The 23,383-nt window shown below is 41.4% G+C and overlaps 1 protein-coding gene across 5 annotated transcripts; it reads left to right on the top strand.

Moving 5' to 3' along the window:
• The first annotated feature begins 248 nt into the window (after positions 1-248).
• Positions 249-23,166, top strand: septin3 (septin 3). Of its 5 annotated transcripts, XM_085459535.1 has the most exons (11): positions 249-454; positions 541-2,417; positions 8,910-9,311; positions 9,397-9,525; positions 13,619-13,700; positions 13,886-14,023; positions 15,182-15,299; positions 18,142-18,237; positions 18,466-18,562; positions 18,661-18,712; positions 20,996-23,166. In XM_085459535.1, the coding sequence occupies exons 1-11, from the start codon at positions 249-251 to the stop codon at positions 21,123-21,125; spliced, it is 3,327 nt and encodes a 1,108-aa protein (XP_085315661.1). In that variant the 3' UTR covers positions 21,126-23,166. The 5 variants fall into 5 exon arrangements, with proteins under 5 accessions (XP_085315661.1, XP_085315664.1, XP_085315662.1 ...); XM_085459538.1 differs by lacking the exons at positions 249-454; positions 541-2,417 and adding an exon at positions 2,635-2,774; XM_085459536.1 differs by lacking the exons at positions 249-454; positions 541-2,417 and adding an exon at positions 4,708-4,798.
• The last annotated feature ends 217 nt before the right edge of the window (positions 23,167-23,383 follow it).

Genomic DNA, 23,383 nt, shown 5'->3' with positions numbered 1-23,383 from the left:
GGAAAAAATCTAATTGAAACTTGCACTTCAGTTAATTTGAGTATTTTTTTTAAGAATGTTATTCCCACATTTTCTATTAATTTGGACAGTGTTTATAGAAATGATGTTTGGCATAAAGTTGAATTCTATTCTATTCTATTCTATTCTATTCTATTCTATTCATATAAAACAAGTTATATTTTTTCTTAGTTTCTTCATTCTCATCATGTGATTAGTCTTTCTTTGCATCTTTGTCTTGCTAAAACAGAATGAGTGTTTTTAACCGTCTGGCACCTTTGATCCCACGAGTGCCTGACTCCAGCAGACAAACAAAGGAGCATCCAAAAGTGTGTTTGTCACCTCCTCTGCCTCTTTCTTCTCCCGTCATTAAGAAGAAAGCCATTCACATCCCATCATTTGATGAGAAGGGACTTATCTTTGAAAAACACAACACAAAGCTGTACACGGCGGACAGGTAAATTAATGTGAGGTTTGTTTTTCTGTCTTGGATTTTTTGTGCTACATAATCTAGTAATTATTGGTACATTTTTTTCTTTCCAGATCATTTGATTCAATTTGGACATCCAAGACACCAAGCCCGCCCTCGAGGAGTAAATCATGTCAGCTTTCACAGAGAAACCATGGAGAAAGAGCTTCAACCCTCCCAAGGACCAAACCTCAAACATGCAGCTCTCAGTCTCTCTCTGCAAAACCCAGCACCTCCATTTCTCCTTCTCCTAAGCCAAATTCCTCTCTCACTCTTCCCACTGTCAAACCAAAGCCAAGTGATTCTCTTCATCTTCCCGCCTCACAGGCGAGTGATCTTTCTCCATTACTGCACCAGCCAGCACCAAAGCCAAGTGTATCTCCAACTCTGACAGTCCCAACACCCAGGCTAAGCCCATCTCCAATGTCCCTTTGCCAAGGGACGAGCTCAGACGGTCCACCAGTAAAACAGCCTTCTCCTATTGCAAAAGAAAGACGTGCTAAATCGATTCCCATCTGTAATGTCAAAGCGGAGACATCAAATGAGATAAAGCATGAAATTCTTGACCAGGATGCTTTACTGGACTTTACTCACCCTGAGATGAGAAAAGGTCGTATGAACAGAGAGTCTCAACATCAGACTTACTCAGAATCCTACAGACGCCCGGTCACATCTTCGAATCCTTGCTTTCTGCAAAGCAAACTTGGACTAAGTAAAAAAGACAATACTGCCAAAGATGAAGCAAAGGCTCTGCAAAGGAGTACAGACATTACTGCATTACCTAAACCAAAGTGGAACATCAATCAGCACCAGGAATTTCAACCCAGTAGAATGACAGGAACACAAATATCCACTAACTCTAAAGGCATTAAGTCTGCTAACGTTGATCACCAGGAGTCTCCGTCAGTGTTTGATGGACCGGCCACTCTGTCAGGTCCTCAAAGAAAATATAAAAACTACCCTCAGAAGAGCAATTACTCTCAGACCTTACATTTTACCTCAGCTTACCCACCATACGAGCAACTGTATTCTGAGAAAAAAGCAGCTTTACCCGTGACTTCTCAAACATCCTTTTCCACTGAGCCTCTTTTTAATCAGTCAGGCGTTTCGCCAAGCATCGAGGCAAGGAGGAGACGGTTCGACCTGCACAGTGAAACAAGACCAGAAGCAGCATTTCTATCAGCTTCTCGTCCCAGGAAACAGCAGGAAGAAAACAATAATCAGACAATTGCAGGAAACTCTCATAAAATCTTTCATGAAACTGGTGCATCTCAAAACATCAAGTCCCCACAGAGACCCCTCAGGTTCCCGTCGAAGGCACAGAGTCAAACTGTGGATGTAAGATGTGCAGTGAGTCAGTCTCACTGTTTATCAAAGGATTACAGCTGCCAGTCAAGAGAAGCTGATCAGAAAATGGAGGCTTCCCAGTGCACACACAGGTTAAATCAGCTTAAGACATGTCAGGTGGCACCTCAGACCCAGGAGGCCTCCCACCCTCCCTCTGGTGTGTGCACCACCTCACAAAGGGGATCCTTTTTGAAACCTGACCTTCAGTCACACAGATGTGGCTTAGATCAGGAACAGTCTCCTCCTGAAAAACAGATGAAGGTCAGCAGCACAGGACTGAATCAAACAGACATGTTAGCACCACCTGACCTCCGTGGGGTGCCAGCAAAGCTACCAGAACATCCCTCAGAGAAATATGTTGCAAGCTGGCCCCCGTCTGTAGCACACTGCCCATTCAGCACAGACAGTTTTGGCCTAAGCTCAAAGGGGGTCTTTGACAGAGTATACCAGAGCCTGGAAAAGACAACAACAGCAACAACAGCAACAACAGCTTCCAGTCTACTAAATCAGCTGAATGACTCTGAAACAGGCAAAGTATTTTTCTCAGAGGAATCAGAAGACCCCTATTACGTCACGATGTATTACCCAGGCTCAATTTATGTGGGTGAGTACAAATATATCCAAGTCACCTGCAAGATTTTAACAGAACAAACCCAGCGACAGCGCCTCTTTGATGCCCCTGCTTTTATTTGGAGTGGGAGTTGAATAATTTTCTAACTTCTAAGGGGGGGTGGGAACTCTGATGAGGGGGTGGTTAAAGAGGATAGCAGAGGGACTAAAGGCAGCGCTTCTTATCAGTAGAGTAACAGACGTGGCGAGGAGAGATGTGACAAAGTTGGTTAGCAGACTGTTTCAAAGTGAATAGCACAGGAAGACGTGCCAAAGCAGTTTTACACTAAAACACGCTGAAAACATGCAGAAAGGAAGGCGGGACGAAAGGAGAGCAGCTCGGAGATAAAGTGTGAGTACAGTGCTGCAGCTGTATTTTTCTTCCTCTAACACCTAAAGAGTAATAACAACACAATATCACACAAACACTGGGAAGTACAGACTAACAGATGTGTCAAACTTAAATCATGTCGTAACATAGCAGGGTAGAGATTAAAAAACAAAGCACACATAGTACCTCAGCACTGCCTGGATGTTGTATGCCTATGAGTTAAAATGAGAGCTTCTGAGGCCCAACAAGGGAAAAACTACCAGGCGTATTTGACAGAGCAAAGAAAATTTAAACTAACAGCTTCATCTGGAGTCTTCATTAGTAGATTTCTTGCAGTTAGATCTGTTAATATATTTTCTGTCTTACAAGACCCTCAGATTCAGGGTCTCTCGTGGGATTCCACCGCTCAGAAAGCCCCGTTACACTCGCTGTTAATCATTACACACTGAGCTTCCACCGGTGGCAGGATACATCAGAGCACATTTGCATTAAATTTGAAGTGCTTTAGTTCACGGCATGTCACAGCTGATAGTGTGTCTCTTCACAGAAAAGGAAGCGCGGCACATACAGACAACGTCTACATATTCAGCCATCATTAGTTTAATTATTCAGCACTGTAGTTTTCCTGCTGTGACAAAATGTATTTGGGGGAAAACTTCTCTATACTGCACTTCTTTCTACATTTTAAACAGTGCATTTAGCAGACATGCAGTTGTTACTTTGCAGATAAGACTTCAAACTTTAGGAGCCTGTTTATGTACCAGTGCAAAGCCATTAAAGCTATAAGCTCTTTCTGCTTGAACGATAATGCAGCAGTAATAATGTCCCACATAGCAGTAATGTTTTTGTTAAGCTTTGCATCTACATTAACCCGTACACACTGTTTAGGGTCAAATTTGACTCATTTTGATAGTGACCGCAGCAAAAAAAATCAAAAAAATCCAATATCATTCTTTTAGCTTGAAATTTGATGACTTTTCCTAAAGTGACCCAAAAATGAGTATTGTAAAGACTATATAGAAAAACAGAGAGCAGAATTCATGGTTGCATTAATTACTGCAAGTTGTCCAGGTCGTGAAGCAGCAACGCAGCCCCAGAACATCACACTATCACCACCATGTTTGACTGTTGGCGTGTTGTTGGAACTCAGACCTTCCAAAAGTCCACAGTCCACAGAATATTTTGCCAAAAGTCTTGGGGATCATCAAGATGTTTGGGTGTTTGTTTGTTTTTTAACAAATGTCAAACGAGCCTGTGCGACCTTTTTCTCCTTGGAACTCTCCCATGGATACATATATTTCCCCAGTCCCTTATTGTTGAAGCGCGAACACTGACCTAAACTGTCTCAGTTTAGGTCACCAATTGAGTCACCAATGCACTCTTGGAGTAATTTTGGTTGGTCAGTTACTCCTGGGAAGGTTCCAAGTTTTCTCCTTTTGTGGATAATGGCTCTCACCATCATTTGCTGGAATCCCAAAGCCCTAGAAATGGCTCTGTAACCATTTCCAGACCGATAGATGTCAATGACTTTGTTTCAAATCTGTTTCTGTAGACTGTCGCATTGCGTGTTTCTTTTTGAGATCTTTTAGCCTACATCACTTTGTCAGGCAGGTTCTGTTTAAGTGATTTCTCAATTCAGCAGGTCTGGCAGTAATCAGGCCACAGAATTAAAAACAGATAATTCACGATTTAAGAGGCAAGTGTGACAAATGTTGCACATATGGAAAAAAAAAAGAGAGAGAGAGAAAATAAATCAGGAATTGGGCAAGTACTTTTTCACAACATTATTAGTAAAGGATCCATCTTCTTTATCCACCAACACTGTTAAAGATCATCTCCCATGTCTGGACTTGACACTGATTATAACACAATTCAAATTGCTCGCTATAAATACTCTAGCTCTGACAGAAGACACTGTACCCAAAAAAAAAAGTCCCTTTGAGATAAAGTCATATTGCGCATGTGCGCTGCATCTCCCCACTCCCTGTCCTCTTGTCGCCTTGGTAACGGAAAAGGAGGGGGCTCACGGCCAGAGGGAAGGAGAGGTACCCGGACTCCTCTTTACATGAGCGTTCCTGTTATTGTTATCAGTGTGGTGGATAGATATTACGGCTTCTCGAATTCAGAGCGCCTGTAGGTCGCCCGCTGCCTCCACGAGCTCGTTTGGTCAGTTGAACGGGAGCTGGTGAGTGTGACGACCGTTAGCGGGTGCACGCTAGCAGCTAGCCGTTAACGTTATTATCCAGCGTGACTGGTGAGAGAAACAATGAGGGCGACAGGCTTTGGTAGAGCTAACGTTGGGTAGTCACTTAAAACACGCAGAAAAGGACGCTTTTATTCATGTTATATGCTAAAGCACGTTTGCTCTTAACTTTCATGAGCTTGGCCATTTTATTATTTTTTCAAACAGGGATTTTAAAAAAGGGAGTTTTAGCCTTCATGTAGCCAGAGCATCCTCAGATATCGTACGCTTCAGTTTCCTACATTTGCTGTAGTGTGTAGCTCGAAATAATTGCATTGCAGTGTGGGCTTGTGAGGGCAGGCAGGGAGGGGGCAGAGCTGCATGGCCAGTGAATGAATCAAAGTGACAGCCTCTGCCTCAGTGACCTGTATGTATGATCAGGACTCATGTATCTAGGACTGTGACTTAAAGCATGGCAGCAGGCTGTACACCCTGAAGGACTAAGCTCATCAACATCTTGGCTCGGCCTGCTGCCTGTTACTGTTACCATCTGCCTGCACTGCTTGCTTCACTTAAAGGCTGAGCTCACAAAAACATCTTTTCTTGCTTAGACCCGACTGGTGTCAAAGCCTTGCTCGCAGAGGTTTTTTTTGCATTTCTGGCCAGGCTTTTGAGATTTTTGTGTCCCATGTTTGACGTTTCTGCTGCCAACCCAAAGACAAGACAGCTGATTGTAATTTCATCCGTGGTTCTCTGCCAGAATTATTATATCTGTTTTTTCCAATTAGTTTCCTGTTTTGCTTTTTTCCAAAGTGCAAATTTTAGTTTCGTTTTCATTCGTTTTTAATGATTAAAACTTGAGGTGGGACTCACCAGACGATATAATTACAATACTCAACTCACGATACAGTATCATTGCGATTTTTAACATCTATGCTGAGCATTGCAATAACAAAAATTGCCAATCATGCCCTCAAAGTTAAACTTTGTCAATATCAGATAGAGTCAGTCTGCTATCAGTTTGGGATCAGTCTGGGATTGAATGGAGTGAAGTTGGCAGTTACATCTGCGATCTGCAATAATACATCATTTAACTGTTGTTTAAATCAGCAGGAATTCACATTTAACTATTACATTTAAGCTCAACAACCTTCCAGGTCTATAGGAATAACCAGAACTGACTGACAGCCAGCTAAGTCGAGTCCCCTTGAGTTGTGCAAATTGACATCAACTCATTCACACCGATAATAACATGTTGGCAATGTATCTGCATTTATCAATTAGACAGCAAACCTTTGACAATCTCTTTAAGAGTGACTGCAGTCAGTTCAAGTCAGACTGTGACTGTTTGCAGAAAGTTTGCCTCGTATTAGACAACCTGTGCATTTACCTTGAGATCAAAAGTAGTTGTGAATGTACAACAGGCTCAAGCTTTGGGAATTTATACAAGGAGGTTGTCGTCCTATTTTTACTCTTGACTGAGCCTTTAGCTTCCTCTGAATTAGGGGGTATATTTGTCAAGCAAAGTGTGTCCATTGTTGGATGGATTTTTGGTTAAATGCAAGTTTGCTAGGCTAACTAATAAATAAAGCCTTTTTAGACAGGGACATTTCTATATATGTTTCTGTTTTATGTTAGAGTTCTACACTTTTAGGCGTTCTGAATTGCTGTAAATTTGGTAGTTTTATTGAAAAAAAAAAACGTAATATTAAGAATGCTGGCTATTATCTTTGCCCCTATAGTATCAACTATTTATTAAGTATCACACTGTAAAATATAATAATTTCTTTTATTTTAAAAAAGAAAATAATCTTCGAATCAACATCAGAGTTGCTTTCACAGGTATTTGTAATTCCACTGTATAAACATTGAAAAGGTGAAAGAAAAGAACAGTTAGTTCAGTTTTGGGGGTTAAAATGAAATGTAAATGATTTTTCATTGTTTTGACTGGAGGACACCTTTATTAAGAAGACCTGAGTTTGTTCAGTCAGGCATTGATTTCTACACTTGGGGGGTGATCAGGGCTGAGACATACTCTGCTGTGTTGAGCAGATAGAAATAATAGATGGGCAACCTGGGTGTGATGAAGGCTGGAGGTTAGAGCAGCGCTTTTGTAACTCAGGTCAGGTCAGATGCTGCCCCACCTCTGCAGTCTTTCGGGGTAGTTGTTACTCATTAGTGCAAGAACTTCCCCGATTATAAATGCTAGATTTCCAGGAATCAATTAAATTATTCACAGTGCCCTAATTTCAGGTTCTGTCAGGCACTTCTGCACACCAATAGTGGATTTTACTGTTTACACTGTCTGTGTAATATGTGATAACTTAATAAAATAATAACAGCTTAACTCTCCAGTCATTATTCTCAGCTATTCTCATTTGATTTCCTACCTGCTGAGTTAAATGCTTAAGGTCGTGTGGACTCTTGTGGTTAGATGTGAGCATAACGAGTTGATTCAGTTCTGTCTCATATGTTATGTTCAAGCTCAAACTGTGCATGAGTCATCTTTTTATAAATTGATTTATTAACCCCTGGACTTTAACAGCTGATCTGTGTTTCATCAAGATTTCTGCTTATGTTCAAAACATTCTGCACACTTTTAGGAACAAGGTTTATCTCAACCTTTGAAGCAAACTCAAAAAGCACAGGCAGCATTAATCCGAAGATGAATCTTATTTTTAAACTAGAAACTATGCTGCTAAACTCAAATACTGTGTCTCAGAGCTATTTTGCTTTCAGACTTGGACCTCCCTCTCCCTTTTCCTTCCATCTCTGTCATATTCTTCAGCTTTTCTTTTTGTATATGGATGTGTGTGAAATATGAGCGCAGACATAACATCTATCTGTTGGTAAAAAAGAAACAAATGATGTTATAGCAGTTTTTCTTCTCAGTCATCAGCTTTCTTTTGTGCTTTTGTTGTGTGGGGTTTGGGTCGGATGAGGCAGTGGACTGGATCCCTCCTGAAATGTACATCTGTGTCCATGTTGGGACCTTCAGATGTCTTGATTTGTTTAATTGAAAACTCAAAGATATTTACTTTATTACATAACTGACAAAGAAAAATAAATGTTAGCCACATTTAAGTCTCTTCAACTTCTCTTAACTTTTATTTTAATCAGCTAGTTCATTCATTCATTCATTAATACAATTCACATGGTTATGAAATTTGAAAGTGACAGTTATGCATTAATTACATTTTTCATACGTAAACTCCATGTGTCTGCTAGCCTTGAGTACCACAGCTCCAGTCAGTACCAGATTTTTTTAGGAAGGAGGAAGGGGAGGAGTTCATAAACTGTGATCATAACGTATTCTCCTTTTCAGTCCTTTTTCAATGCCTCGGTATAATGTCAAAAACAGAAGATGTTCCTAATATGCTCATCTCAGACATGAGAACAGAAATCCCTTTTGTTTACAAGGGGCAGCCAATGAGAAGAAGACTTTATGGGAGAGAATAGGGCTAAAATAGTATTTCATACAGTGGATGAAATAAGAGGTAATTGAGACTCACTTTAAAGTAAAGAAACATTATTCTGAACTGTGAATCATGCAAAGCTACTCTAGTAGAGTCTAAGAATAACAGCATGGAGTTGGACATGAGCACAGTAGGCGCTCTTCAAGGAAAACTTTATTGTAAACATCTGATTTTGCTCACCTCATAATGTTTGTATAGCTCCAGCTTCATATTTTTAAAATAAACAGATAAAACGTTTGTTTTACAAGCACCTTTCATCATAACCATCAAAATCTGGGAAGCAAATTATACAACTACACCAATTATACAAAGCAGTGTTTGCCTGACTAGATGAATGTGAGGATTTTTCTGTTGTTTGGGTGATCGAAGCCTGCTGCAATAACCCATTTCTTCAATGTAGAACGAGTAACTAGAGGAGAGGCCTCGGCTGATCCACTGACCTACTTCCTCGTCATTTTTTCAGTGTGACTTATTTTCATCTTCCTTCCTTTTCTGTAGACATGTCAGACATCGTTCCTCCAGAGGTTAGACCCAAACCAGCTGTCCCTGCCAAACCCCCAAACGTGGGGGCTCCTTCTCCTTCTAGCCCCTTCCCACCCCAGGGCCTGGGTGTCGGAGGAGGCGGCATCTCTGCTCCCCCACCGAGCGCCATTCCAGTTCCCATTGGAAGTCATGGTCCGAGCCATGGTGGCAGTCACAGCGTGGGTCATGGCATAGGACACAGCGTTAGTCACGCTGGAAGTCACGCTGCACCACACAGCGGCGGTCATGGTCATGGTGGCTCCCACAGCTCCAGCGGGGGATCCACTCTGCTGGGATACATTGGTATCGACACCATCATTGAGCAGATGAGGAAGAAGACCATGAAGACGGGTTTTGACTTCAATATCATGGTAGTAGGTACGTCACAGTAGACTTGCTTTATGCCTGGACACTTTCTTCCTGTATGGTGCTCCAACCTTAATTCTTCTGCCTTTCACTTCAGGTCACAGTGGTCTGGGAAAGTCAACCCTGGTGAACACCTTATTCAAGTCCCAAGTGAGCAGGAGGAGTGCAGGATGGGCTCGTGATGAGAAGATCCCCAAAACTGTGGAGATCAAGGCAGTGTCTCATGGTGAGTGCAAGGACAGAGAGGCTGCTCTTTCTTTAGAGCCAGGCATTTATATAGCACTTAATTAAAGAGAGAAAATGAACAATCTTTGGCCATGTTCTTAAAAGTCCCACATAGCCTACTTATAGTTCATCAGTGCACCCTGGAAGCTGCCAAGAAATCTAAGCAGCTGAAGGATGGGCCAACTTCTGCCTCTCCTGCAGGCACTTTTGATCACTTGTTGTTTTCGACTGTCCGTGTGCTGGGAATTTAATTGTCATGAATTAATTTTTCAAGCTGCTCTGTAATAACTCTCTTATGTGTCATATAAATAAATCAATGCTGAGACCTACCTTATTTGCGTTTTGTAGCTGTACAGACAAAGTCGAAAGAAGGTTAGGTTTTCATCGCTGTCTGTTGGTGAAATCTCTAAAAATGAACAGATGCTGAAATTCAGTTCAGAGATGGCTGAAAAACAGCAAACAGATCTCTGCTCAGTTTTCTGCTGTCATGTGCCAGTGCACAGTTGGGCACACTGTGGGTTTCCAGGCAATATTTACAATGTAGAAACGTTTTTCATTAAAGACAGGCACAAAATCAAGGGCAGGGATTGCTCAGTAGGTAGAGTATTCGCCCCATGATCGGAAGCTTGGGGGTTCAAATCCACTGAACGGCTACCCTGAGGTACTATTGAGCAAGGGTCTCTACACACTGCTCCCTGGGCGCTGGATTGGTAGTTGCGTACTGCTTCACTGAATGAATGGGTTAAGTGCAGAGGACTAAGCAATCCCCTACGGTATTAATAAAGTATGCATTATTATTATAAAGGTACAATATCCAAAAATAAATAAATAGATAATAATAACATTTAAAAAACAAGCTGACAGGAACATGTAGCAAGAAATATGATGGAAAACCAAGGCTAAAGATCTGATAGTAGCTGATTGGCAGCAGAGGTGTAGAGGTCAGGTGGTGCTGAATGATCCTGGCATGGTACTTGAGTAGTCGATGTTCAATGCAGAGATTTGCACACATGTCTACATGTTGTTGCTGCATGCTGTCACCAGGAGGCAGTGTTAAAAGCATGTGGAAGAACCTCTAATGTGGTCACTGCTGTTTGTGCTTGTTTGTCCTTTAGCTTAGCCTCTGCAACAAAGACAATAGTAAGAATATACAAAACAAACTGTTTTATCTTTATTGTTATTTTATGCTTCCTCTCCTGTTTGTGGTTGACTTTGATGTTCAAGCCAACTTAAAAAAAAGAAAACTAAAACTGTTTGTTTCGATATTTTGTGTTCTGTTGCAAAAAAGAAAATACTTTGCCTTGTGGATATCCATTGGATTTGTCAATCTCAGGCTGCTGGAGTTTCATGCACACTTAAGATAATCCTTTGAATATGTTTTTGCTACTAAAGACTGCAGATTTCTGCTGCCGCCCTGTTTACTTTGAAAGTACAGTGATAGTGGTGGAATAACTTCAGCAAAACAAAATAGCTATAGTGTTTTAGGATAGACTTGGGAAGTTGTGAGCTTACCTTTTAAGGCTGGGTCATCATGTTTTATAACACAACATCAAGTAAAACAGGCTTCTGATATTTCTACACTTTTTTTACATCTCGTTTATGATGGACTGTTTGGAGTTTGACAGATTAAAAAGGAGCTTCAATTTTGTATTAAAACTTTTTTGTGTTATTTTCTTATCCAACGTTTAGATTGTATGGCAGATTTGTTTGGTCTGCTGCTGCTTATAGTTTATTCTGTCTTTCTGTCTGTAATTGTTTCTCCAATACACAGATTAATTAAGAAGAAATCCTTTGGAAGAATTAAACATGATTTTTTTGAGATACAGAATCAGTTATAATATTTGGCAATTAGACCCATCATAGCAGCAGAATGCCAGCATCCAGAGTCCAGACACTGGTGGTGGTGAGGATGAAGATGACGGCTTGGATGGAGCTCTGAAATGGTGAGGAAGTGGGTTGCCGAGATTTAAAGTATGCAGAATGCAGGCTTATTGGTTCGCTGAAGGCAAGCAAGAAGATGATTGGGAAAGAGCAATGATATCAGTATTGACTTTGACAGCATTGGAAAAGTGGATGTGTTGAAAAGTATAGATCATAGCAGCTGAACACCCAGGATAGCAGGCAGATGAGTGATAACAGTGTTTTTTTAAGCTCCAGTGCATTTGACCTCACAGGGCCAACATATTGCAGGGTGTTGCTCACTATCATTTTAAGATCTGCTGGCGTGCTGCGTGTGCTTTCATTTCACTTGTGTTTGACTGACTGGGGGTTTAAAAGGGTCTTACTTAACCTCAGTGAAGTTTCTGAGAGTGCGGGCAGTCGGTCATATTTCACAGGAGTCACAAAGCACCACATCGCTGAACTCAGTTTGTGGAGCCTGATCAAAGCTAGGACCAACCATGACCCAATTTAAAGCCCAAAGTATTTGTGAGTAAAATGCGAGATAACCTCAGAGCTCAGAGTTATGTCTCCATGGTAACAACCGTAGATCAGCCTGACAGCTTATGCAAAGATGTAAACATAGCTCAATTTGTGGCTCACTTTCAAAGTTACAGGATGAGGAATCAGAAAGCTGTTCTTGTAGAACATCTGTGTAACTGAGAAGCTTTCCACTCAGGTAACAGGGGCAAGCAGTGACAGTCAGCCGTGTGCTTGATTTGAATAAAGTTTTAAATTATCCACAGTGCAGCCCAAACAAATCGCTATTTACAGCTACTCTGTATAACATTTGAAAATGTCGTATTTTGGTGCCCCTCCCCCACTATTAGTATCAAATCCTCACTGTGGCAGACAGCTCACTATGTAGCATTCAAGCCTGTGCTCATTATGCCTTCTGGGACCTAGCTGCCATTTGCACGTCCTTGACGACTTATGAGCTCCCGAGGAAACTGTAGGGACATGTCAAGCCTGTGGGCTGCTACAGTTTACGTGATCATGCTCCCATTGCCTGCGGATGACAGTACCCTGATATTATTATGCCAGGAGACGAAGCATAAAAAATTCTGGCCATGCTATTAATATTGTATTTGCTGTTTGTGTGATTGTGGGAAACACGAACATTCAGTCATTATGTTGAATATTCAAGTTTTTATTTATTTTTAAATAAAAACATTAAATGTGTTCTTCTTCTGTGGTAAAGGTAAGTACATCCTTGGTTTAGACACTACCTTTGCCCCCTTCAGCATAAATAACTTCTTGTAGGTGTGTAATTGCTTTCTGCGACTTTCTATGTGAAATTCCTTCAGTTATTGGATGTTAGAGGATGTTGGCTGTGCAGGAATTGGTAGTTGCACAGACTGCGTCACATCCTGAAGAACACTTTGAAATGATGCAGACGCTACCCAGACCCCGGACATCTCCTAAACTGCTTTCGCCACTGTCTTGTTTATCTAAAAGAGCTGGTCTTTGCCTTTATTGCCACTGGTTAACAGTCAGTTTTCTCTGATGCTCTCTTTGAAAAGCAGAAGCTATTTCCTGGCAGGCATTTCATGGAGGTGCATGCACTACCTTACCTGCAAATCCTGTGATGAAATTTTGCAGCTCTGTGAGATTTTAAATTATGGGCAGCATAGTGGTTAGTGAAATCATCTCACTGATTGGCTTGGGCCTCTGTATGTGGAGTTTTTGGGTCGGTTTTGACTCTGGCTTCAGGCGATAGATTGATTGATCCTGGACAAACGAATTTCTTGTAGCCACTTGTAGATTTTTTTATTTTTATAGTAGAACATCCTAAATCTCTGAGGTTTAGTTCCACTACTTGGTACATAATCTGGAAAATTTCAAGGTGAAAATCATGTACCTTAGTTTTCCAAATAATTTGTTTATTATATAATTAAGTTTTAAAATAACTTCTAAATATGATGTTTATCTCTCACTGTATCACTTGTATCTATGGCCATTGTTCAAAAAAGAAGAGAAAGATTTGCATGTCAAGTGCACTGCCTCACAAATGTGCTTCTGGAAGAATGGTTACATAGTCCCATAAACACAGGCCTATACCTTCTGCAAAACCTTCCCAGAAGACTTGAAGCTGTTATTATTTATTTTGCTGATTTCTTTGTGTGAACATGTTTTTGTTTTTTGTTTTTTTTTAGTTATTGAAGAGGGTGGTGTGAAGATGAAGCTGACAGTTGTCGACACTCCGGGCTTCGGAGACCAAATCAATAACGACAACTGGTGAGATTTCCAGCTCCGGCACTGTTAAAGCATCATAAATGTCATAATAACTGCCTTATATCACCGAGGACAAATCTCCACCTTTCATCTTTAAAAACTGTATTCAAGGTTTAGGAGTGAATCAGTGCTCCCTCAAACATGTTTTTTCCTGCCTCGGTGATGTTTTGCTTCTGTTGTATCCACAGCTGGGAGCCCATCTCCAAATACATCAATGAGCAGTATGAGAAGTTCCTGAAGGAGGAGGTCAACATCACCAGAAAGAAGCGAATCCCGGACACCAGGGTGCACTGCTGTCTCTATTTTATCTCCCCAACCGGACACTCGTAAGTTAAGCTTTGGCTGTATGGAAGTAAATCAATCAGACCATCTTTAAGTATCTGATTCTTTAAGGGATGTGGGGTTTTTTAAGTAATCTGTAAATGGTAAATGGCCTGTATTTGTATAGCGCTTTACTTGGTCCTTAAGGACCCCAAAGTGCTTTAGACATTCAGTCATTCACCCATTCACACACACATTCACACACTGTATGCTGCTGCTGCAACCCGTTCTCACTCCCAAAGCGTAACATTTTACGCTAGGTGACAAATCGTCACCATATTACGTTTTCGGCTACCCACCACGTTCCTAAATGACGACCTCGGAAAACAGAGGAAATATGAGAACCGTCTGGACTGAATCTACACATGTTCGCTCTTTTTCTTCAAATCGCTTAGAAACACGCTATTTAACATCATTAAAGTCCTGGTTAAGGTCAGGAATACGGTTATGGTCAGGGCTAGGGATAAGGTTAGGTTTAGGGCTGGAATACAGGGCTGGAACGTCTATTACCGCGGGATCGTCATTGCACTGGATTCCAGCCATAACCCGCTGCGTACCATAAGAACGCCGAAGGTCTCCTTTCACGTTCCTCAGGAACGCCGCGGGACGTGACAAAACGTCGACATGTTACGCCTCGGGAGTGAGAACGCTCTGGCTGGCTGGTGAGACACACACGCACAAAGCTCACAGTGTTAATGTCTCTTTATTCAAAAAACATTTAATTTCACTTTATCAAAGCCTTAAATTGAGTGTGCTACTTTATATTGCAGACAGCACACACCTCTCTCTCCTTTTCACAATTAGCTCCTGCTGACAAGTGTGAAATTGCTTTCTAATGAATAAGTGGATACAGTCTTTTGTGTATTACTGCCAGCGTATCTCATCTTTCTTAGCCAGGGTAATTGAGACCGACAGGATGTCTTATGTGCAAGCAAACAAGAGCTGGGACACAACCTTTGTTCAATGATAAGCCCACTTGAAAAGAAAAGATTCTCACTGTAAGTCTTTTGTAATCGCTGCAAGGCCAAGGAAAGGTAATGAGACGTATGAGAAATGACAAATGAATTCCAGACGCCTCCTTCTTTTATTCAGTGTTTATGAGCTTCCACATCTCCTATATCTGCCCTCATGACTCACTGTAATTATTTGTCCTTCTGCTTCAGTCTTCGACAGCTAGATACTGAGTTCATGAAGCGCCTGAGTCACTCGGTCAACATTATTCCCGTCATTGCCAAAGCAGATACACTGACCATTGAGGAGAGACAGGAGTTCAAGCAGAGGGTGAGTTTCACCAATAATCTGACTTCAAAATGTCTTTCTTCATAGATATTTACTGATGAGTGTGCAAAGCTGCTGTAATAAACATTTTATACCAGCAGTGGATCCAAGTTACTAAACTCTACAGCTAAAAAGTTTTCTCAGTGATTTGACTTCTCATCCAGAACCTCAGTGACCTTCAGTGAACTTTTTTCTGATTACTTCATGTTCTCAGGCACTAATTTTTAAGTCTTATTCAATGATCCCAAGGCCAGTAAACACAGAATGTGGGGCGAACTGTTTGCCAGCCACTAGCAATTTGGCCCAGAGACAGTGATTTACCTGTCAAGTCATACACCTGAAAATACCAACAATAAGATAAGATAAGATAAGATAAGATAAGATAAGATAACCTTTATTAGTCCCACACGTGGGAAATTTGTTTTGTCACAGCAGGAAGTGGACAGTGCAAAAGTTATGAGGCAAAAATTAGAATACAATAAGAATAAATACAGTACACAACTGTACAGAATAGAATAAAATACTATATACAGTAGAATAAAATAAAATAAATATACAATAAGATAAAAATAGAATACAAATACAAATACTATATACAACTGAGTAAAAATACAACGATGACAGAAAGGATTATTGCACTTAGTATTATTGCACATGTGTGGATGTGTGTGCTTGATCAGTTAAAGTCTTTATTATGGAGTCTGACAGCAGTGGGGAGGAAAGACCTGCGAAATCTCTCCGTCCCACACCGTGGGTGCCGCAGTCTCCCACTGAAGGAGCTGCTCAGTGCTGTCACAGTCTGCTGCATGGGGTGGGAGATGTTGTCCATCAGGGATGACAGCTTAGCCGCCGTTCTCCTGTCACTCACCACCTCCACTGGGTCCAGAGGGCATCCTAGAACAGAGCTGGCCCTTCGGATCACCCTGTTCAGTCTCTTCCTGTCCCCAGCAGAGATGCTGCCGCCCCAGCAGACCACACCATAAAAGATAGCAGAAGCCACCACAGAGTCATAGAAGGTCTTCAGGAGTGGGCCCTCCACTCCAAACGACCTGAGTCTCCGCAGCAGGTACAGCCTGCTCTGCCCTTTCCTGTAGAGGGCGTCTGAGTTATGAGTCCAGTCCAGTCTATTGTTCAGATGAACACCAAGGTACCTGTAGCTGTCCACAGCCTCAATGTCCATACCTTGGATGTTCAGTGGTTGCAGTGGAGAATGCTTGTGCCTGCGGAAGTCTACCACCAGTTCCTTGGTTTTACTGGCGTTGATCTGGAGGTAGTTCAGCTGGCACCAGTCCACAAAGTCTTGGGTCAGACCTCTGTACTCCTTGTCGTCCCCATCAGTGATGAGGCCGACTATTGCAGAGTCATCAGAGAACTTCTGCAGGAAGCACTGGGTGGAATTGTGGGAGACGTCTGCAGTGTAGATGGTGAAGAGGAACGGAGCCAGAACCGTTCCCTGTGGGGCCCCCGTACTGCAGACGACCCTGTCCGACACACAGCCCTGAGTCCTCACATACTGTGGTCGGTCGGTGAGGTAGTCCAGGATCCAGGTAGTGAGGTGATGGTCCACTCCAGAGTTCTCCAGCTTGTCCTTTAGAACCGAGGGAAGAATAGTGTTGAAGGCACTGGAGAAATCAAAGAACATGATTCTCACAGTGCTTCCAGCGGTCTCCAGGTGAGCGAGGGAACGATGTAGGAGGTGAATGACAGCATCATCCGCTCCAATGCCAGGCTGGTAGGCAAACTGAAGTGGGTCCAGTGATGAGCTTATTAGGCGCCGAAGCTGAGCCAGGACCAACCGCTCCAGGGTCTTCATCAGGTGGGATGTCAGAGCCACCGGCCTGTAGCTGTTGAGGTCCTTGGGGCGTGATACAACACAGGAGGTTTTCCAGAGCTGTGGAACTCTTCCCAGCCTCAGGCTCAGGTTGAAGAGGTGCTCCATCACCCCACACAGTTGGTCCGCGCAGGACCTGACGACCCTCGAGCTGATGCCATCTGGACCCGCTGCCTTCTTGCCATTAATCCTCCTCAGTTCCCTCCTAACCTGGGTGGTTGAGAGAGACAGGCTGGAGCCTTGTGTTGAGTGTGTATTGGATGCTGTTGTTGGGGGTGGGGGGGAGTGAGCAGGGTGAATAGAGGAGGTGTGAAGTGTCTGAGGTGGAACAGCAGCAGTGGGGGTGGGTGAGTCTGCAGCCGATGTTGCAGACTGCCTCATGGCTGAGTCAAATCTGTTGAAGAAATGATTCAGTTCATTTGCCCATCTCACATCCCTCCCAGGCAGAGAGTTCTGCTGTTTGTCATCAATCATCAAACCGATTGTTCAGATAGTTTTAAATGTGAAGAAATGCAGTATTTTTACCTGTTCCTGTCCATCCAACGCAACAGAATTAAGAAGGAGTTAAAAAGAACATCTGTGTGCAGATAAACTATTAGTTTAATTTGCTAAGAAATTCAATTCAATTCAGTTTCCCAGATTTCTTGTATGCTTTGCTGATAGTAGTCATCCACCCCAGGATTCGGTGTTTACTCCACTACATTTATTTTAAAGTTTCAGTTACTAATTACATTTCTGACATAGATTTATAATATTAAATATAAATCTACTAATAGATTATTAATCTATGGTAGGTTTATAAATTAAGCTAGCAATGTATGAAATCATTTTCCTGTTTGTAGGCCAGTAAAAATACACAAGGGGCTGGTAAAAGTCTGTCCTGGCTGTTTCCCAGTAGAGAAAAACTGAATGAATTAATTAAAAAAGACTTTTGGTCCTTTGTGCAGTGTTGGGTACCGTTGTGACTAATGTTTTTTTTTTATTCATTTTTCCTTGCTTTTGTCTGCACTCCAGGTAAGGAAGGAGCTGGAGATGAGCGGGATTGAATTTTACCCACAAAAAGAGTTTGATGATGACATGGAAGACAAGAGTGACAACGATAAAATCAGAGTAAGTCGCTTTTTTGTCTCACACGATATTTGTGGAGCGATTTTCTTCCTTGGCATTAGAATGAATCTTTGATACTCAGCTTTAACCCAGCCTCTTTCACAAACATGCAGCGAGTCCTCTAAGCAGAATGCCAGGGCACTTGGGCATGTGGTGCATTTGTTTCATCTCATAAACCTCGCGTAGCTCTCTTCGGTACACTGAACCATGTTCAAATGTCTCTGTTCACAGGAGGCGATGCCCTTTGCTGTGGTGGGGAGTGACAAAGAATATCAAGTGAACGGCAAACGGGTTCTGGGGAGGAAGACAGCGTGGGGAATTGTGGAGGGTGAGTCAAACGCTCTCCATGAACGAGTTTCTCTGTTTGGTTTTTTACACAGGACTGATGTTGATGGATTTCTGTCTCTGTTTTTCTGCTTTGTGCAGTTGAAAATCCAAACCATTGTGAGTTTGCTCAGCTGAGAGATTTTCTGATCAGGTAAAACTTTCTTTTAAAGCATTTTTTTAAATAATAATGCAAAAAAAGTGGAATAAAGAAATGAAATAAAACAAAGAAAAAAATCACTTTTCTCTATTAGTAAACTTTCTCAGCATTTTAACAGTAACACAAATGTATTGATCGCCAGTAACTGGTCACTTTATTAGGTACACAGTGCTAGTATTGGGTTGCCCAACACCGTCTGACTGAACTGATGATACAAGGCAGAGTATCCATGCTTTCAGGATGTTAAGGCCAAAATTCTGACTCTAGCATCTGAATGTCACAGCAGAAATCAGTCCTCTTCAGACCAGATGACATTTTTTAATTTTCCATTGTTTTGTAAGCCCCTGCAAACTGCAGCATCAGTTTCCTGTTTCTAGCATTGCTGAAGTGACACCTAGAGTGCTCTTCTGCTGCTGTACCCCATCTGCTTCAAGATTCAGTGTGCTGTGCATTAAGAGATGCTCTTCTGCATACCTGGGTTGTAACAATTATTTAATTGAGTTAATGTTGCATTCCTACCAGCTTGAAGCAGTCTGGCCACTCTCCTCTGTTCTCTGACATCAACAAACCTTTTTCTCTTAGAGAATTTCCACTCACTGGATATTTTCTTGCTTTCAGACTACTCTCTGTAAACTCTAGTTATGATTTCTGATCCTCAATTTGAACTTCTACGTGCCTGGATGCATTGAATTGCTGCCATGTGATTAGCTAATTACCGTATTTCCCGGACTACAAAGCGCACCTGAATATTAGCCGCACAAGCTAAAATCAGGGGAAAATCCTGTTTTGTACATACATTAGCCGCACCTGACTAAAAGCCGCAGGTGTTTCAATATTGACTTATCATATGTAAGAGAATATGCACAAATCGAATTGTCAGGAAAGAGATGGCTGTTTGGAGACACACCACTTTTATTAATATTTTGAAAAACAAGTTATGGGTACATATTTGCATAACTTTTTAGGGTATATGTACAAGTAGTGGTAATTACAAGTAGGAAACATGTACTGTGCTTCATAAATGAGTAACAAATGTAGTACATAACAATAACCTACAGCACACCAGAAAAATAGATTGGACTACCTTTTAGGCTCAGGTGCAGTGACACGGCTTTAACAAGAAGAAAAGTCAGTCATTCACCACCATCTTCCTGCGCACTAAAACCACCAAAGTCCTCTTCTCCAGTGTCGGATACGAACAGGCTCAGGATGGCTTCGTCATCCACTCTCAGCTTCTTTCCTTTGTTGTCAGTGTCAGAGTCGAACACCCTCTGAAGGGCCGTGGCGGTGTCCTCCTCTCCATCAGGCAGCAGTCCAGCCCTTCGAAATCCGTTGGTGATCATGGATGTTTTTACACTTTTCCACGCTGTCAGATTCCACCGGTGGAGTTGGGCATAACTTGCTTTTCGCATGTTTATCGCCGCACATCATCCACGACTCCCGCTGAACGCATAGCACTACTTTGAAGTTTGTTTTTCGCGCTACTTTTACGGCACTATGTTGCCTGGCGGATGGACATGTGACCAACATACCACTCTTGAACCCGATACTGTGTGTCTGATCACATGCCCTTCCGCCAGGCAACGTAGTGCCGTACAACACCGGAACAAACAAAACAAATCGTCTTACGATATGACAAAAATCATGGACAATCCATAGAAAAGCCGCACCTGACTAAAAGCCGCAGGGTTCAAAGCTGGTGCAAAAAGTAGCGGCTTATAGCCCGACAATTACGGTAGATATTTGTGTTAACAAGCAGTTGAGCAGGTGTACCTAACAACGTGGCCAGTGAGTATAAATTTTATTTAAGTGACCATTTGGTCTCTGAAACGTCAGAAAAACAGTTAAAATTTGTAGGGTGGATTTTTGTTCTGATAAACTGGGATAGTTTAACGTCACAGAAAGAGCAAATATTCACATTTAAAATAAATTACATTAATTAATTATAGTTTTATGAAGATGGGTCCTGATCAGCTATTTGATAAAGCGATTAAAGTTATTTCCTCTCTAAAAAAAATTAAAGCATTTTTATTATAATAAATGTGAAATGTTTTCAAAGCAGTTTTTGAATATAAGACTATGCAATTTTCTTTGATTGTGAGAAAACGTTTGTTTCTTGTGTTTGCTGTTGTGGAGGATTTTACCATTTTATTACCACAACACAAGAACAACAATACTGTATTTCAAAACACAGTAACTCTTATCCCTTCCTCTGTCAAATGAACGTACTTAACTAATAACTCGCCCACTCTCTGTATTTACATTCATCTTTTGAAGGTCTCACCTGCAGGATCTGAAGGAAGTCACTCATAACATTCACTATGAAACGTACCGTGCCAAGAGACTGAATGAGAACGGAGGTCTGCACCCCATATCATCCGCTGATACCCAGGAGAGCAACCTGTAGTCAGAGAGAGAGTGAAAACAATGAGTCCAATAGATGAATCTACAAAATACTATAATCCTTATCACCACAGCATTGCTGCATGCGTGGAAAAGAAAATTAATGTGTTAAGAATTGGTGTCATTTAATCCCCAAACTCCACCCATCCTTTTCTTCATATTCTTCCCCACCAAGCATATCAAACCCCTCTGTTACCATTTTCCATTCATCCCAGTGAGTCTTTGGAGGAAAGACATAATGTAAAAGAGACTTAGTGCCGGTAACGTTTTTTCCACTGCCAGCGCCTTTTCTCATTGTTCAGAGTGTACATGGAAAGTGCTCGTGTCTCTCGTGTACGGGAGGCTGATTTTTAAGCCTGTGTGTTGTGTAGCAACTGACAGCCGAGTTTAGACAAACAAAGTGATTTGCTCTAAATATTAAAATCATAATTCCTGTGTAGCAACGGTGCATTAGCCGACTCTGCGGCTGGCTCTGTTGAAATTGCCGATTTTAAATTCTGAGCAGCAGCTGTTCATTTAAAGGAAGAATCCCAGCGGCTTTACTGTCAAGAGGGTTTAACGAACATTACAAGCTGTGCTGCCTTCTTTAATAACCGAGTCCACGAAGGAAAATAATGAACTTTCTTTTGAGAGTTGCAGCATTAGTCACATGTAAAATGCAGTTTATAAGGAGTCCACATGGTGAGTGACTGCTCGCTGCCGATTCAGTGATTCACGGTAACAAACACAAATTTAGCTGTTCATGCAGATGCAGCTCACCGTGTTTTGTTTCAGCACAGTGCTCATACAGGAAACTGCATCTGTGTTCACTTGCAGCAATGAGCTGTGCTCTTGGAGTTCCACCATGCATATTTTATCAAGGTTCAGACTGATTTTTGTTAGATGTTTCCTGTTTAAATAGTTGACAGGCAATAGATGCAGGAATTATAACAAATTGCATATACAAGCTTTCCCAGCTGGAATGACTTGTTTTTGGTCTTTGAGAGCCACTACTATCAGTGCAAACGTTGTTTTGTTTAAATATTTTTGGTTGTTGTTTTTTTCTTTATCATTACCATTCATGGCAAGTAGCCATTCAATAAAATATTATATTAAACCCGAAAGAAATCCCATCACTGGTTTGGTCATCGCATCTTTTTTTGCACACAGGAGAGCAGGAGAATTGAAATATTTTTGATATATTTGTATTAATATTCAATTCCTGCTGTGCACCACTTGGTGGCAGCATGCTGCCACATTAAAGAAGTTTAACGGAGCAGCTCCATCTGCCCCAGATGTTCTGACTGCTGAGATTTTTTTCTCAAATATGTCACATCCAGTTCTGATGAAGTTTACTCTTCTGCTGTCAGCAGCAAAGACATTGGGTTTACAAAAAACTTTGATAATATCACCCTTTTCATAATATTATAACATTGCCAAGGGGTTTGCCAGGTTTTCTTCAGGAACTAAATATGATATTCTGCCACAGGCTGTCTGCATTAGAACACAAACTACAAATCTTTTAACATATCTCAATCTTTTTTTAAATCCATTCAGCCTTTTTAATCAATCATATGTATTTGTATGATTTTGAAATCAAGTGTGTGCAACAGTATGGTAGTAGTTGTCCGTGATTTTAGTGCAGTCAGAGGTTTTCGAGCAGAAATCTGAAGCAGTGTTAATGAACCATTGTTCTTGTGTTTGTGTGCATGCTTGTGTTAATATTGCCTGTTTGATTACAGCCAGTCGGTTGACTCATTCCTGCAACTTCACATCCACTAACAGTTACTGTGTTTCTGAATGCGTGATGTGTAAATTTAATTGATATATCATAAGGTAAAGCGCTGCTGTCTTACCCCCAAACTAAGCTGATGGCCCCCACGCACACACGTATCACCCAGCCCTGTCACTCAGTGAAAACTCGCAATGTACATTTATTTAACAACTTCTCACAAAGTTGCTGTGACACACCGATGTATGATTTCCTGTCTTGTATGGAGTTATTTTTACATTATGTCTTATTATTGTAACTTATTCTTTATTTAATAAAAACACATGATCAAGTTCTTAGAATTTTGTCATGATTTCTCTTCTGAATGTTCACATAACCAACTGTGTGTTGTTGTCTTCGTTGTTTATAATGATGTTACATACTGTGTCAGTGAAGTCCATAATTTATTGGAAAAAGATGCTCTTTTTATAGTTTTAGTGTACACCACCACTGTGGATTGTAAATCAATCAATATGCGATTGACGTGCAGACTTTCAGCTTTAATTTGAGAG

The sequence above is a fragment of the Copadichromis virginalis genome, linkage group LG6, assembly GCF_057382275.1.
Source record: "Copadichromis virginalis isolate Kocher_CV1m ecotype Utaka linkage group LG6, C_Virginalis_male_GT1.1, whole genome shotgun sequence".
NCBI classification, from domain to species: domain Eukaryota; kingdom Metazoa; phylum Chordata; class Actinopteri; order Cichliformes; family Cichlidae; genus Copadichromis; species Copadichromis virginalis.
The sequence above is the reverse complement of the archived record's forward strand: the minus strand, read 5'-3'. Positions and strand labels throughout refer to the sequence as shown.